The following is a 17,808-nucleotide window of genomic DNA, read 5'->3' as shown; positions in this document are numbered from 1 at the left end:
AGATCCCGGATACAAACGGCTGAAATGAGTTTCCTCCGTAGAGTGGCTGGGCGCACACTTAGAGATAGGGTGAGGAGCTCAGTCACCAGGGAGGAGCTCAGTCACCAGGGAGGAGCTCAGTCACCCTTAGAGATAGGGTGAGGAGCTCAGTCACCAGGGAGGAGCTCGGAGTAAAGTCGCTGCTCCTCCACATCCAGAGGAGCCAGCTGAGGTGGGTCGGACATCTGTCTGGGATGATCGCCTCCCCAGGGAGGTGTTCCGGGCATGTCCCTCCGGTAGGATGAATTGGGACAGACCTAGGACATGCTGGAGGGACTATGTCTCTCGGCTGGAGTCCCACTGGAAGAGCTGGAGGAAGTGTCTGGGGCGAGGGAAGTCTGGGCATCCCTGCTGAGACTGCTGCCTCCGCGACCCGGCCCCCGATAGTGGTGGACAATGGATGGATGGATGGATGGATGGATGTTCTAAACATTGTTAGCAGGGCACACACACACACACACACACACACACACACACACACACACACAGCAGAGAACATCGACATTCTCGTGGATAAACCACCAAGTTATTACAGTGATTGTCAAAATAAAAGTACCAAGTCCAGGAGAATATGGACTGAGTAATGACACTGGAGGAAAATATTGTTTTGATTGTCTACTGAGCATGTGCAGAAGAAAAAAGTTTGGTTTTACTTCGTTACCATGGAGACAAAGCTGTCTTCATAAAGGTTCTTTTCCAATGTCTCTGAGAACCGTTAAGGTGTAAATACTGGAAAACATTGTCGTCTCAACAGAGCCTCAGGCACTTGATTGACATGAATACTGTCCATTTCTACATGAGGGATGGACTGACTTTGATACTTTTATAGGTACCGACTGAATTCCTTCGGTTCTACCAAGTATCGAATCATGTAAAATGAAACAGTCCCATGTTACGGTACCTAAACACATCCTTGCGACTGTGAGGGAGTGGAAGAGTTGGCAATTTTCCGAGCTGGATTTTAACATTTATTAATACATGGACACACACAAACCTAACACAAATTAGTAGAGTTGATTACTGGTAGTGATTGCCAGCTACAGGTATTGGTACCCTATTGTTGACATCCCTAGTTTACACCACTGACTTCACAGTGTCCAATCAGGGCCTCTTAACAAAACATAATGGGAGCATGATGCAATCATCGATTTATTATATTGAAAATGATTTTGTGTTAAAGAACAGTGCAGCTCAGAGGAGCGATAAAAGCAAAGAAAGTGCCATTCTTTATTTTCATTGCAGCTAAATCCATTAAAAGCACCAGTAAATTTAACATATTAAGGATTTTCTGTGCATACAAAGGCTATTAAATCTCATTCCCCTGTGCCATAACACTGGCTGATCCTTCATTATCATGTGTTTTATTTGGGTTGAAACACACACGCACTGTGTCCTGCTGCAAGAGGAGCTTAACAATGCAGAACGGTTCTATTAATTATTGTCTAAAACGGTCCCAAACAAAACTGTAATTTAATCCTGTTTCAGCATTTATGGTTAGAACTGCAGTATTTTCGGAAAACTACTGAGCAGGATGACAAAAGAAAATGGGCTGAGATGCTTTCAATACATCTCACGAACACTGCAACCGCAGGATGGTGTTCACATTAGGATGTGCTTGTGACACACATTTATGTCTTTGTTCTGGCAGCACCAGCCTAAAGACGGCGGTGGTTCACTCTGATGTGGCTGCTGCAACGCAGCACCTTCACTCTCTTTATACCTGCAGACGGTTTTGTAGCAGCGTGGCGCTGAAGTTGTTGTGTGCTCGCTTGCATTGCGGAGCCGGCGGCTGCGAGATCTCACCGACAAGAAAGAAAGAAAACTCTGACGCATCACTCTCCGTTACGCAACTTTAGGATGGGAAGTGGATGGAAAATGGAGCAAAAAGCTTCCATCATCTCAGCTGTCATGCGCTCACACACACACACACACACACACACACACACACACACACCGCAGGCAGGCACGCACGCACGATGTATCCCTAACATTCCTCTGTGCAGTCTAGAATGGTTTGGTGTGTGTGTGTGTGTGTGTGTGTGTGTGTGTGTGTGTGTGTGTGTGTGTGTGTGTGTGTGTGTGTGTGTGTGTGTGTGTGTGTGTGTGTGTGTGTGTGTGTGTGTGTGTGTGTGTGTGTGTGTGTGCGTTGCTCTCGCTCCCAGCCTATCCACAATTGGTTTGATCAAGGATTTATCAGACCTGTACAGAGAATTAAATATACATCACCTGTTGCCTGGATCCCAGTTTACAAACATCTTCATTGCAGCCCGAGTTCCCCTGAAATCACTCTCCTGTCTTTATTGTGAAAATAATACACCTTAAATGAAACTAATCCACTCGTTAACAGTGTGTGAGCTTCTCTGCCAATCCTCCAAACTCCCCCTGTTGAACACACTGAGCCAAATGGGAAGATTATACGATTTACTGCACTTTTAACTTCACAAAATACACTTCATCTTGCATGGATTGCAAGATTGCAAAATTGGATTTGTGTCATTCTTGAAACAGGAAGGGCATACATACATAGTTATCCATGTTTTGGTCTGGTGTTATTCCAAACAGTCAGCTCCTCAATAATGTTGGACACCACCATGTCTGCACTGGCAGCTGGTAGTGACCTTACCAGGCACCTTGGTAGGAAAACAATCTCAGCTCAGAGTTTATCTACCATCTGAGGAAGACTGTGGGACCAGCGAGAGTTTAGAAATTACTTTCAGCAAGCTATACTTTTTAATCAGAAGTGCTGCACAAACCCAGATGTTTCCATCTAAACTGCATTGAAACTTCTCACTCAACAGTTTCCTTTAACGTTGCATGTAAATAAAAATAAATTCTCTTTTGTCAGCAGTATTTTTTTATTGGAAATAAGGCCCCATTTTGTATTTGAACAGCAAAGTTTTGAAAACGGTCTAGTTAGCATGATGGGCCACCAGTGGCTGCCGTTTGTTGTTTTTGTAATGAAAACACATGCTTTGAACGTTAACAATGGTGAGTACTGATATTGCAATTACTTTCAGGCCAGTGACTTTAATTCTCAAAACGTGAATCTGTTTGCACCTAAATAGAGCCGTGGACATGAGACAACTGAGACATGTGTGATGCTTGGTTTAGTGAACATACAGATATTTCCGTCTGCACCACAACAAAGAAAAACTTTAAAGCTTAAATTTAAAGGTTATTCCGGCACTATTTGACTGATCCGACTCATTACAGATGAAATTGTGCAGAATGTGGTTCTGAACTAGAACTTCATTGTGAATGAGACAGATGTACAGCCAACCTGACAAATACACACTCTCATGCTGTTGTAGATGCAAAACAAAGGTTCCTCCTTCCCCGACGAGGCCAATTTATTTTGGGATGAGATTGTCAGACATGTTGGCGGGTCCCACGGCTGTTTGGGTCAGACAGCATTGATATTATCCACCTGCACTGTCAAACCAAACCCACAAAACACCATGGAGAGAGAGTCGTCAAGCAGCAGCTGTCAGTAGCCTCGCAGCCGTTTAAGAAACTACTTGGCAGAGGAGGATGAATATGTAGTCCATGAATATTTATGAGAACCTGAAAATATATATCTTTTTTACTCTGACGAACAGGGGGAAGAGGGTGTGTCTGAGATGGATCCATAATTGCAGCTGATCGAAGTCTGAGTGAGGGAAGATAACATGGAACAATCTGAACGTTGTTAAATCTACCTTCTATCACATGCAGTGGCCTGCATGGACGAGTGAGCCCAGTCCACTGCTGTGAACGCTGTGCAGGCAGCAGAGGAGCTGACATGCCATCATCTCCGCCGCGGGGCCAAATTATCCTATCAAACTCTGTCACGCCACCATTTCAGAGATAAAGCTCTGGCTAAATTACAACGGGAAGTTTTTCCTTTCTCAGTGCTCAACGTGTCAATTTCACTGGAACCTAATTTGCCCACTGTCCGCCCTTTATTCTCAGTAACTGCAGGGCTCGGAATGGATTTTCTTTTTTGTGCAAACAACAGAGTCCGTAGTTTTTAGGAGGTTAGTGGAACCAGAGAGGGACAAACAGCTTCTGAACGCTGCAAAACTTTCCCAGGAAAACACTGGAAACATACAGTCAATTCATAATACGTGAAGATGTTTTCACCCTGACATGGAAACACACAAATACATTTGGCGAGATGGCGTTAATGTCTTTATGCGTTGCGATGTGGTCAGTCTTACCTGTGCAGTAAAAGGTGAGGAAGAAGAGGAGCAGGCCCGTGACCAGGTTCCCCAGGAAAGTAACGACCCCGCAAGTGATGCCTTCAGGGACCGGGTACACTGTCTCGATGAAGAGCTCAAAGAAGATCGGCACGCTGCTGTTGATGAAGATGCCCACCAGGATGCAGGAAGTGTACAGGATGGCTATGAAAGGGCAAAGAAAATGTACAGGAAATCACTTTTTTAGTTTATTAGAAACTTTTAATGCAATGAAGGATCAACATTTCATCCCAGCAATTTTTTTAAAAAGATGTCACGTCGGTGAAAATTATGGAGGAGCAGTGCAGATTTATGCCGCTCCCCAGCACGGTTTACTCAACCGATTATTTCATGCGGCATGGAGATTTACGGCAAACCTTCACCCTTGAATATTTCTTTCAAAATGCCATCTTTCCAAGGTGGCAATTTACAGGAAACAAGACCAAACGGCAGTTTGTGCACGGATGGAAAAAAAGAGCCAAACACACATTTTCTTTACCTGGTCTGTTGTTTCACTCTATAAGTTAGTTTCACTTCTGTTCTATAAACGGCAGCTGACTTGATGGAATAAACTTTCAGTATAGGTAAAATAGTCATGTTTTCAGTGGCTTCGTGTAAACAGACCCCCAGAATGCAACGGATGAGTTGCATCGTTAATGGGAACTTGTAAACGGGACCTAAAGATGGATCTTGGATTTTATTTTACTTCCTTCATTATAAATGACCTAATTATTGGTGGAAACAGGCTGTAAGTCAAATACACCAAAACAGTTGTCTGGATGTGATATTACAAGAGGAAATAAAAAGTTAAAGTTTCAGAAATTGAAAAAATGTCACAGTCAGAAAATAAACAACATCTGATGGAAATCTAAAAGTAATTTAAAAAATTGCACTTGCAACATTAGAGATGTATAAAAGTATCCCATATCAGCAAATACCCAAATGTCCCCAAGAGTGCGATATCGTAAACATGGGAGCATTTCATTAAACTACCCAATCAAATGTGCTCTTAAAGTACAAATCTGAGCAAGAATTAATGTTGCACCTCTGGACATATCCATGCTATAAAACCTTGTTGAAGTGAGACACCCAGCTCGATGTACAACTTTCCAGATGGAGGGACTTTCCTCTAAGTTGGTGACTGTGAGAGAAACAGCTCTGCCAATTCCATTTCAATTTCCTTCCTAATATATTGCAGTTTTTAGTGTGCCTGCATGCTCCATATTGAGATGCAACTCATTTCATGGATTCTACAGTATATTAAAATCTTTTTTTTTTTTTTTTTATGTTAAAGCCAGACTCCACAAGTGTTCTCACAGTGAACAGCTTGCCTTCATTTATTTCTATCGCTTGATGAGAATTTTAGTGTACTCACAGGCTGCAGCTGGCTTGATTTGTATGTACTTCATCGAACTTAATGGAAAAAAAATTACAGAATAAAAATATATTTCTCATACATTTGTGTAATGCTTGTCTATTTCTATTAAACATACATTTCACAGTCAACAGTGTATGTGTGTGTGGGTGTGTGTTCACGTTTGCAGAGTAATCAGATACTTTTGGGATGTGAGGGTAAAGCTCAGGCGAGTCTCAGTTCTTGGTGTTTGGCTGGAGCCCAGGTGAAACGTGTGAATGTGTATTTAGAGTGAATGCGCAGGGAGATTAAGCCATCACCCCTGGAGCATCGCAGCACCCTCCATCTCCCTTATCACAGCAGATTGCTCCAAATGAGCTCCCATTAGCCTGCACGTCCCTTTAATCACGCCACCTCCGAGGACGTCTGCATGCCTGTGACCGGGACACCGCTCGGCAGCTCTCAAAGCCCGCCGTCTTTCTGCTCGTCTTCATACAGTCCTAATGAAGCCCTTTTATCAAACACATCGACCGCTATACTTTACAGCTCGTGGAATAAATGTGTTGCTGTGCTACCACTTCCTACAAGGTAGAACGAAGTCCGTCGTTGGGGGGACATCTGGTATTCACAAATAAAGACATACTTGGCCATTATGTGATCACTGGACCACAATCCACTGCTTCTCTTGCTAAATCGGCTTCACTATATTGATAGTTTTTACCGATTCAGCAGGCTTAAACCCTTTGATGCTTACCTACAGCACCTCTTTGAGGTACAGGTCTTAATAAATCGTGAACAAAATCAAGCTGTTGTGAAGAGATCAGCGAGGTCGACCTGATAAATGGCAAAAGTATTGCTATGGCAATATGATTGAAGGACATGATGTCAATGTCTTTGGCTTTGGAGTTCGAACTTCCATTACTCTAGGATACATCTTTTCTCTGTTCAAACTAAAGTAAAAAAGAAGATCAATCATGCAGCAGAGAGAGTTCAGAGTGTGTGAGAAGCTTGTGAGGGACTGGGGAAAAGTAGAGAAACTGTTCCTGAGATGAAAACACAAGAACAAAGAAGGCTAATCCTGGGCTACGTGTGACTTCAGTCATTGTCGACTGTCCCACAGAGCTAAGAGGCGTGTTTGGCAGGTTTGTATAATATCACACAATCTCCCCTTGGGTGGGTGAACAACATTCGCTGACTGCCAGTGTCTGGGATCAGAGGACGCGAGCTGGAAAGAGAGCAGTTCCAGGGCTTGGAGAATGATGATGGATGATGATGACTAGAATTAGTGGCTTTAAATGACATGCTGGTATGCTTATTGGTTTGGCTTTGGAAACGGCAGCCAAGTCCACTAATGTCCCTAATGGGCTTATCACTGGCATCAACTAATGGAGTGATTGAACTGGATATACTCTAAAAGACACCTCTCATTCCAGCACTTCCTATGAAAATGAAACAAGATTTAAGTGGTCACTTCAAACAAGAGCTCTCACACAAAGAACTAACGTACACAGGAAGATTCACGATTTTGGGATTTCTAGAAAGGTTTACGTCAAATAATTGTCTTAAATAAACACTCAACCAGGAGTCGTGCAATCCTAAATAGCTGTTAGTCCCATTTTATTCCAGCAGATCACTTTGGTGTTAGTAGAAGCAGAAAAAGAAGCACAACTTTGAGTTTTCAGCTTTCTGCTTTAGTGAGAAAGGTTAACACAGCCTTTACCTTTAAGATTACCCGATAAACTTTTCTATTTGATAAAGTGTGAACATTTTCTCGTTAAGCTGCTATAGGTTCAGACTGCCGAGAGACCTGGATTATGAGTGAGTGAGTGGTCTTACATTTCCATATGTGGATTTTTAACATATATGTGAAGATATGAATTCATATAAAGATCCTAAGATGTATTTTTGAAAGAGATCCACGTCCGTATCAAGATCTTTATCAGACAAAGTCACCCTGAGGGTGGTGCTGCAGTGGGCCTACCTGCAGTGGAGGGGAGGTGGGTGACTCTGCTCAGACAGGTGAGGGTGAACCAGGTGGAGGACAGCGAGGCTCCTGCCAGCATCAGCACCAGGATCAGCTTCAGCATCCCACGGATTGAGTCTGCAAATCTGAAAGTGGGTGGATGGAGAGTGTGAGACGGGCAGCATAAATATATAAAAACACAAATGCAAAGTAAACAAAAAACAAACAAACGGGAGAGTAAAGGCAGCTGCTGTGAAAAAGAGAGGCATCATTCACAAACAATGAGCAGTGATGCAGTTCCTCATTGTCAGTTTCTTCGGTGACTTGTGTCATAATCTATTACTGGAGACGTGCATTGTTTCGCAGAGAGGGCAGATCGTTTCCCTCTCTCCTACTCGTTTTCTGAGTGTATCACTTGTTCTTGTCACCAGACAAGAAGACACTATTCCAAAAGCTGACTCAATTTGTCTCACCAGCTAAGCAGGCAGACTTGAGATCCACACTGTGTTATATTGTGGGAGACAAGCCATTGGCAAATCCTCTGGAGTTCTGTGGTTTTCTCTTTGTAGCCTTTTCTAAACTCTCATCGTTCATGAGCTCGCCACTGCTCCTGTGGGTATGTGCATATGTATCCTCGCTAAAAGATTAGATGAAGCTACAGATGCCCGTAGCACAGACAGACATTAATTACTTTTGTTTTGTTGCTCAGAGACAACATGTTTGAGAAAACAGGGCTGAACTCGACAATCAACCTAACGCAGGAGAGAAGAGACGGGCTGGAAATGGCTGATTAGTTCAGCTGGGGTTGTGCAGCCCTGTCAGCGTGCTGAGGGCCAGGGGATGAGGGGAAACAGCCTATGGATGGATAATGAGAACGTCTCCACTTGTACTGATCCAGGGTGACATTTCTAGATGACATTCAGCTCTCTGGGGGCTTCATGAGCTGTCATTCAAAGACCTGACACATTAACTGCACGCTCACAGGACATCAGATCTGAATTCCTGCCTTTGAAATCTAATCCCCAGACACAAAGTTACACAACCCCATCCGTTTAGTTTCTAATGATGACGACTGAAGCACTCACTTTCCTGTTGACAGGAAGGGGCTGGCTGTGCTGAATGAGACCTTACAGTCTGAGGAACAAGCACTTGCCGCCACACCGACATCTCATTTCTTTGGCCACTGAATTGTGCGTCACCCATCTGCCACCAACTCGCCCGAGTTTGCAACCCTTTAACCACTCAGAGTGCCAGAGACCCACAAAATCCCTCGCCTGCACCCAGCCAAGCCCTCATTTCGTTGCCAAAGAGATCACAGGCTGCTTTTCTGTTATTTCCACTCCGATTCGGGAAGAAAATAGACTTTGAGTAGTTCATTTCCTACAATTTGGATTCAGTTGATAAAGTTATTGATCACCAGTGGAATTGTACTGAGAAAGAAATTGTACTGTGACCACACGTTTGCTGATTGTAAAGAGGAAGTGTAATGATATCCGTTTCTTTCTTCTTAGATCTACTCTATGAAATCAAAATCCAAGATCATTCATGAACAAAGGATGAATATGCTGTGAAAGCAGCAGCACCTTATTTCCCTGAAGAAGTGTGGAATATAAATCGAGCACAAAAAGTGTTTGATGGATCCGTTGTGTTCTTGTAACATTGTTTCTTGGCGATAAATCTCATAACGTTAGAAAACCTGCTTCCAGCTTCCAAATGGAGCCACATTTGTTAGGAAAATGCATTTTTTGTAGATGAGCACAAGAGATTAGAAGAGCTTTTACTGCTGCTTTTAGGTTTTTGTTTGTTGGATTGGATGATTGAAGTGTGAAGAAACAAGAGATATTGGTAATGACTTCATCCAGCAGACAGCAAGTGGAAGAACCACAGAGCCAGAAGAGGCTGCCACCTCCTCCACACGGTGAGCGCAAGCCTGCCAACACACTGCTACCTCCCCGTCAGCAAAACAGTGTTGTCATTTCAGCACAAATGGCCCGCCCAATAGAGTGGAGGTCAAGATGGCTGGCAGGCCATGCCGACATCGAAACATGCAGGTTGTGAAGTTGGCCTCTCTGGGGTTCGGTTCAAGGTATGAGATACGGGATGGTCACTATCTGTGATCGCTACCTGTGTCGTCAGGTGCCAATCAGACACCTGAGTGGACCACAAGCTTAAACGGAGACGACGGTAATTCTTTTTGTACGCCCACATATTGAGCTCTGGTACTCTTCCCACAAAAAAAAGCACAACTGATGGTAAAATGGTAAATAGATTTCACTTATATAGCAAATTTCCACTGCTTGAGCAGTGCTTTACACTATTGATCATATTCACCCATTCACACACAGACACAGACACCCACACTTCCTGAATGGATATTAGAATACAGCTCTGGCCCTGCTGTAATGTAACTATTAGACTGCTCAATGAGTAAAGAGGGTCATGTCATCTCATGAGGTAATGTCAGAATTAAAAGCCTATCTCTTACACTGCTCTAACAGGATTTATTGGTCATAAAGATAGCATCGTTTAAGTCATGTAGAATCAGATTTCATTTTCTGCTCTCTGGTGCCTGTAGGGAATGATGAAATATCATCATTAGTATGATATTATCATTTTGTCTACATTTGAGTCGGGGGACATGCCGCAAATATCTAAACAGACGGTTTAATACGGTGACCAACATGCAGTCGCAGGTTGTCCCTGTTTGCAGGCAAAACAAATTAGACAGTGGCTGATACTGATTTGTGTTAGCTCCATCTCATCTCATTAACCTGGAGTATTGTTGAGCTCAGACCTCCGTGATGTGGAGGAGAATAACCTGGTTCTGTTTTGTGCCACCTCATTCTCACGCCCCTCCTCTTCTCCACGCTTGTAATGGGAAGATAACGAGTGACGCTTGTTACTTGTGCTTTCCACCCTTCTCTTTCTGTGGGAAGAAAGAAAACCACTCTGCCACTGTCAGCCAGTCAATGTCTGTCTGGGCCACACAATTAAGCAGATGCCAGATTGTTTGTCAAATGTTTTTGTGATGGGCGCCACGCCTCGGAGCGTCCGCCGCCGCTAATTGAACCTGCAGCATCAGGGTCCCTGCCACTCAACGATCCGCTGCCAAGGCACAGGATAGAGTGTTTTCCAGCCGGCATTATTCTTCCCTCTGGCACACGCATAGTGCTAATTCTCGAAAAATGAGCCTTGCTGGAGAATGGCCGACTTGAAATGTGAAACTACAACACCTGCAGCACAAAAGATTTGTTTTTTCCACCTCAGCATTGACAAGGGATTACTTATATTCCCACTTTATATTCCTGCATCTTTGGGGTTGTGAGTGAGATGCGGGACAAAGATCGTGCTCTGCTTGGTTCATTACCACAAGCTTTACGGCGATGGACTGTAATGGCACCGCGTTGCTGCAAGCTGATAAAGAAAGGGAGGACAGTAGAGGGAACATTCAGCTTTAAGTGAATGGAAAAACTTTGAGACAAAATTAGAGGAAAATGCTTTGTTATTTCTTTTGTCTGCTGTGGTAAAATACTTTTCATTGAAGACCTCTCGCCCCATTGGATCGAGGGGAACATCATAATCACTGGTGAATGGAAATAAAGTCATTTTGCAGAGACTATAGGCTCCAACAGACTGCAGCTTAAGTTTTATGAGCTGCTGCACTGTGAGACGTATGTCTGATAAAATCAGTGAGTTTGACTGCAACGCTGCTGTTCATTCAGTATGGCAGTCATAACACTAAGAATGTTAACCTGTTGGTAAACAACGTTTGTCATCAGTGTGAAAAAGATAAATCCAGGAAAAGAGTCGTTTTTGGACCATTTTACACTGGAATAGCAACCTTTTGAAAATAGCTCCCAAGGTGGAACTTTTTGAACAAAATTTCCTCTGTGGCATCATGACTCCCAGTCCAGATTCTCTTGGGACTGGGATTTTATTTTGACAGTCACCGTAATACCAACCCAACTTGGTAGTTATATTTCGACAGTCAACGTAATAACAACCCAACTTGGTGGACTATCCACTAGAATGTCTGTGTTCTACCAGTGTTGATGTTTATAGTGTTTTCTTCTCTGCTGTGTGTGTGTGATTGGTTTCATTATAACCAACAGTGCCCACAAGTGGCCAAACATACTAATCACACCATTTTTTAGCATTTCAACTATTGCAGTGTAAACGGACATTGTTTTTCAAAACGTTCGTATGTAAATGTAGAACTTCATGAAATGAAAAACGCAGGATGCAGAAAACAGGACCGTAGTCACATTTAGATTCATGGAAATAAAAAGTTTGATATAGAAGTATATGGATGAGGTGGACGTGGTTTGTCATTTTACCTCCATGGGATCTGGTATACTTTTGCTTTGGTGCTTCAATCAACTTTGAAAACACACATACAAATAAGCCTATATGAGACTACAATACATATATACTGAATATATAGTCAAGGGCTCAAAGACTACACATCAGGAAAACTCTTTTGTATTTTGATAGATTTAGTTTTTGTATAAGGGTGAAAGTTGGTGCGTCCGATATGTTTGGCTTCCCTGTAACAATTATGCAAATCAGAAAGTTAAAAATGAGAAAAAGAAGCGCTCACAGCCTTTCTTAGAGGAAATCTGGATGAGCTCCAAACATTAAAAACAAGGGTTGGGAACCAGGCCAACCGGAAGCTTTCTAAATCGTCCCCCATCCATCAAAGGAGAAATTTTTAACTTTCACAATCAGAGCCTCTCACAATGAGACAATAAATCTGAGTAGCTGCACATTACCTTCAACTTCAGAGTACATGAAGATATCAGAGTGGCAAAAGTGTGCTTGGATGCTCGCTGAGACATTCTGTCAATCTGCAAGTTGTTTGCAGATATTGTCTTATCGTATCAGAAAATATTAATATGATATCAATAAAATGTACCTTGCGAGATGTATTCACGATGAAGTCACTGAAATTATATAATGTCAATATTCTATTTAATCCAGTGTGGTTCGCACTCTCACCTCACAGCGAGAAGGTTGTGGCTTCAAGTCTCTTTCTGTATGGCGTTTGCATGTTCTCTCCATGTATGTGGGTTTCCTCTGCGTAGTCCAAAAACATGCATGTGAGGTCAATTGGCGATACCAAATTGCCCCTGTGTTCGTCAGGGTGTAGTAGGTTGGGATCGGCTCCCGAACTGGATCAGCGGGATAGAAGATGAATGGATGGTGAAGTAGCGGGAGTAACTATAGAGGAATATGCGGTATAGGAACTACCACCCTGGCCACCCTCAATGGGATGGTGAGAAAGGCAGCTAAGTAGTGGCTCCATTTGGCACAGTCGACGTGCAATGGACTCACGAAACAAAGACGGAGGACTGTGCATCGTGAAGCTGTCTGATCTTATCCCATCAATACAGGCAAGACAAATACACCGGCCGTCCAGGTCCAAGGACCAATGGATGAGACAAATGACTGTCAGGACAGTAGAGAGATCTAAATGGCAATGGCTGTTGTAACTGGTGGTCGAGGACCTCAATGAGGTTCCTTGTCTGGGAACTGAGAACAGTCCCGATGCTGCTGAGAGCTCTCTGGCCCTGAAGGATTGGAGATGGGAGGAGAACAAGGTCTAGTCAGAACTGCAAGTCCAGGGTGTGGGCGCGAGTCAGTTTCGAGGTGACAAGATCAGTAACCTGTGGCTGTTTGATCCAGTAAAAGCTGGGTTCAGGCAGAGGCACTTCATTGCAGGCTTGGTGCTGAGGGTGGGCACGAACCCAACCAGGGAATTCCTATCCCGAGGGCAGACTAAGGATGGAGCAGCCTGTAGGCACTGTCAGGCAAGGTTGGAATCCTGCTCGCATATCTTGAGGTAATGTCCCTTCGTTAAGGGAAGCCGGGTACGCCGGCACCACAAGATGTGTGACCTCTTGGCCATTGAGGCGGAATGGACCGGATGGAAGGTGACCAGCGAGTTCCGAGTGATGACACCTGAGGGCGGCCTCAGGATCCCCGACCTGGTGTGCACGAAAGATGGCACGATATTTATCCTTGATGTCACCGTGAGATACAATGTAGAGACAGACACCCTACAAAAGTCCGCTGAGGAGAAAGTTGCCCCATATTGACCAGTTGTGTCTCAGATCTCAGCTGCTTTCGGAGGAGGAAGTGTGAAGGTCAGAGGTTTCCCGGTAGGAGCCAGGGAAAAGCAGTCAACATGCAATGATTACGCAACGAGTGACAGTAAGCCAAAGGGCAATGTTCGTGAGGTTGGTGAGCCGCAGAGCACTCTTGTACTCCTTGGACGTGCTAAGTGACTTTCTGCGTGAACCAACTTCGTGGGGGTCCTCATACCCACTGGCTGATGGTAGCCGGTAAACATGGGGGTCAGTGGGGTCTCGTAATGATTACTACAAGCCGAAGCCACCCGGTATTCTCGTTTGAATCATGTCGCAGCACCTATGATTACACATGATGAGCACATATCAACTCGGAATGCCAGTAGGCTGAAAGAGCCAGTGACTCCTCTTGGGGTGGTCGCCTGGGGTCTGCCTCCCTGTGCCCCTCTCCCCGTCGCCCCATTCAGCGACCTAGGAGAAGCTTTTTATAATCGTACACGTGGAACAAGCGTGGCTGCCGGTTCTCCGGGGGACCGTAGTATCTGTGCGCCTCGGCCCGACCCAGGGTGGGGTGGTGTGGTGTGGGGGCTGCCGGCTTTCTACTGTCAGCGTGCCGCCACTCCTGTCCTGGCCGCTTCGGCGACCGGGGGAGCCCTGCTAAGGCAAGATTTGCATGGGTCGAGCACGTCTGTCATGGTCTCATGGAATTCCGCGTGACGCGTACAGGTTCTTACCCTGAAGGTGGGGTAAGTGTGGGGGCGGCCGGGTACGTCAATGAGTCATTGGAAACTCTGCCCCTCGGGGTGGGAGAACAGGGAATATCTTGGAAGCTCACATGGGCAAGAGCCGACCAGGCCCCAGTAAAATCACAGTGAGTCCTTACCTCCAAGTGGTCCCGCTGGAAACTTGCCTCCCTGGTTGGGTTGAGGCACGGCTGAAAGGATAAGCCCATGGGGGGGGGGGGGGGGGGGGGGGACCACCCCATTCAGTCTGGTCACACCAGGTCCCATCTGGTTGACCAAAATGGGATGAGCCCGATGCAGTAAGGACAACGTCTGCAGGCGCGGCAGCATGTGATCGGGAGCGCTGGTACGCCGAGGATGTGCTGAGGTACTGACCAGACGTCTGGGCTCGCAATCCGGGGCTGTGCGTAGTGGTTTCTGTGATCGAACTTGCAGGGGTCCCCGCACCCACTGGTTGATGGGCAGCTGGCAAACAGTGGGAGTCAGTGGGGTCTTGTAATGATTACATTACCACTGGCAAAGCTGTCTGGCTTAACCTTGGGTGATCATGTCGCTGCCCCTCAGATGACATGTGATGAGCATGTTTCAACACAGAATGGCCTGAAGGCCCTAAGGTAGACGCAATTCATCCCCTCGAGGTATGAATAGTTTAGCAGAAGTGGGGATACGTAGACCAGAGGGGTGTATGTCCTTGCAGGCTCATCGCTGAGCCTATAAAAGCCTATATATCTCAAGATATGCTCAGAAAGTCTTTGATCTTAAAAGTCTGAGATGTGTTATCAACATGATCGCTGCCAAAAATAAACCCAAACTCATTGAGCACCTTTCAGCAGCTGCAAATGAATCAAATGATGTTGTGGGGGAGGGGCGGGCTTTGTTAAAGCTGAATTTGATTTAACTACCAACTGTCGCACCAGAGAAAGACTAATCAATCCCTCCACTGACTCACAGACTATGTAATCAACACCAATAATTCAACGGCTCTGTTTACATATACTTCCATCCACCGCTGCCAACGGCCTCATTGATTAACAGTGGGAGTTATGGGCTCATTTCCCTGATTACAACTTAAAGAAAACACCGGGCCTGCCTGGATAGTGCTGATTGGGCTTCATCCCGAGACAAACGTATATCCACCAGAGCAGGAATGGATCCCTCGCTTTTGCAGACTCCACACTTTGTCTTGGCGGTGCGTCCCCTCATCCATCAGTGGAGGTAAAGTGGCGCTTGCATTTGCATCAGGTCCCTCCCCCACTCGCTCTATTGCCACGCCACGCACCCCCACCCTTTACCTTAGGTCAACTCCCCACTGCTCCTGACAGGATATTTATTAGTTATTAATACATTTACAAACAGTGCAGCTTCCCAGTGAACAGATCTGATCTGCTGCAGGGAAAATTCAAAGATACTTCATCTACATTATTGGCTAGGAAGCACAGACTGAACCGGGCTATTGAAGAGAACAGAGGATGAGTGTTTTGACACTGTCAGGTAAAGAAAGCCTTTGTACATCACAGCAATATGTTTAGTCGAGCTGTTCTGACAACATATCCCCTAAACTGATGGTGTTGAAGTGTTGCAAGAAAACAGACCTGTCTATTTTTCAGATAAAGGACAAAAGCATCGTCGTCTTTATTCTCTTAACTCAAGTTGGAACTATACCTTAATCAATGCAAACAATTTATCTTAACTTCTGTGCAGTCCAGTGGTTCCCTATTTCCGTCCAGTGTCCACATCTTGTGGTGCAACACCTCCTGCTATTTACAACTATGTATAAAGTTCATAATCATCAACATTATTCATGTTCTATGTAATTTCTTCTTTTGCAGATCACTTCAACAAGGATCAGGTCGTGACATATAAATGATTTTCCAACAGTCTCAAGGCAGGAAATACACATAAAAACCTTAGATTATAAAATAGTGCCGCTATATATGCAACTTTGTATTCTGCCATACCATGCTCATCATTACACACCTGCCCCGTTGATTATCGGCACCAGAGCGCAATTGTGGTTACAAGGCTACTTAACTGTCATGCAGCCTTCTGCCACATGTCGGCGGTAGAGAGGCATCAGAAAGTGTTTTAAAACTGTGTGGCAGTTAGAAGTTGTACCCTCTTCTAAAAAACTGTGTTGGCATGTATGCAGTAAAAAACAATCACTCTTATTGGTTTACATGTATGAATGCCAATCACATGCCAGCTCACTCTAACTAACTTTTGTGTGTTCAAATCAGGAAAAGAAGGGCAACCAACAGAACATCATTTAACATTAATATTGCAACAACGTGAAGCAATTCAAACGACCAGGACAAATGATGGAAGGAGTGGTGCGGTGGATATTCTAATTGGTTTACTGATAAAAAGATGAGAGGAAACTCACCTTGCCATTGCCACTCCAAACACACAACCACCGATTATCGACCAGAATCCGATCCAGCCGGCGTCCACCTGTGTGAAAACAAGAAACAAGTGAGATGGTGGGTTATGTAGAAAGAGAGGAGTGAAGAAGCTGAGGCGAGTCCTTGTTTGACATGTAGTCCATGACTGTGAGGACAGAGTGAGACAGAGCGGCCACTCAGCAACTGACACCTATCAATCACTCGTTCCTGCTAAATCACCAGATGTGCCTGTGCTGCATGGGCAAAAGAGAGAGAGGATGCGGTTGTCCTTCCTCATTTACGCGGGCGAATGCCAACACAAATATCTGCCCCTAACCTCGAGAGAAAGGACGTCACAGCCACACGGCCGCCAGTGAAGTGAAGCACATGTCACACCAACAACCAATCACCAAGTGACACCCAGACGAAAACTCCTCCAAGTGCCAATGAAGGTGAATGGTTCTTATTAATCTTCCTGGAGCAATAACTCCCGTTCAACCAAATCTAACCAGATGGAAGATGACACAGGGAAAGCGGAGGAATCCAAAGCAGGAACTGATGCTTTTTGCTTAATCATACCCTGAAACAACCTGTCAAGAAAGTCCATAATGAAGAAAAGTGGGCAATCAAAGTTATTAAATGCAAAATGTACTTTGGCTTAGTAAGTGATGAATGCCAAAATGCCATTATATTGGATGTAGATTACACTCTGGAATGTTCTGTGTGGGCTGAGACAGTCGGAGATCATCAGAAAGGGACACTCGATCTGGTTGCAGTTTGGAGCAGCAGGACGAACTGCACCTTCTAAAAAGACCAAAAACATTCAAATCTCTAGAGAATTAAGCACCGGGTGCCTCGCTGGGAGAGTAGGTCGTCTTCCAGACAGAATTTTGGAATTTACAGTTTCGAGCCCAAATCTTAGCCTTTCCATCTACAGACCCAACTTGTTAAAGAAAGAAAAGAAGGGAAAAAAAACAACAAAAAAAAGTTGTTTTGTGATAATTTAATTATACCTAATGCAT

General features: G+C 44.6%; 1 protein-coding gene across 1 annotated transcript in view; it reads right to left on the bottom strand.

Moving 5' to 3' along the window:
- Window positions 1-17,808, bottom strand: part of slc49a4 (solute carrier family 49 member 4) — a 75,294-nt gene that overhangs the window by 13,564 nt on the left and 43,922 nt on the right. The window contains exons 6-8 of the mRNA XM_080498683.1: window positions 16,789-16,856; window positions 7,592-7,719; window positions 4,239-4,421 (exon numbers count right to left, since the gene is read on the bottom strand). Of these exons, the coding sequence (XP_080354809.1) occupies window positions 4,239-4,421; window positions 7,592-7,719; window positions 16,789-16,856 (379 nt within the window). The remainder of the gene's footprint in view (window positions 1-4,238; window positions 4,422-7,591; window positions 7,720-16,788; window positions 16,857-17,808) is intronic.

Source organism: Blennius ocellaris, assembly GCF_963422515.1.
Source record: "Blennius ocellaris genome assembly, chromosome: 6".
Lineage (NCBI taxonomy): Eukaryota > Metazoa > Chordata > Actinopteri > Blenniiformes > Blenniidae > Blennius > Blennius ocellaris.
Note: the sequence above shows the minus strand (reverse complement) of the source record. Positions and strands in the feature narration are given on the sequence as shown.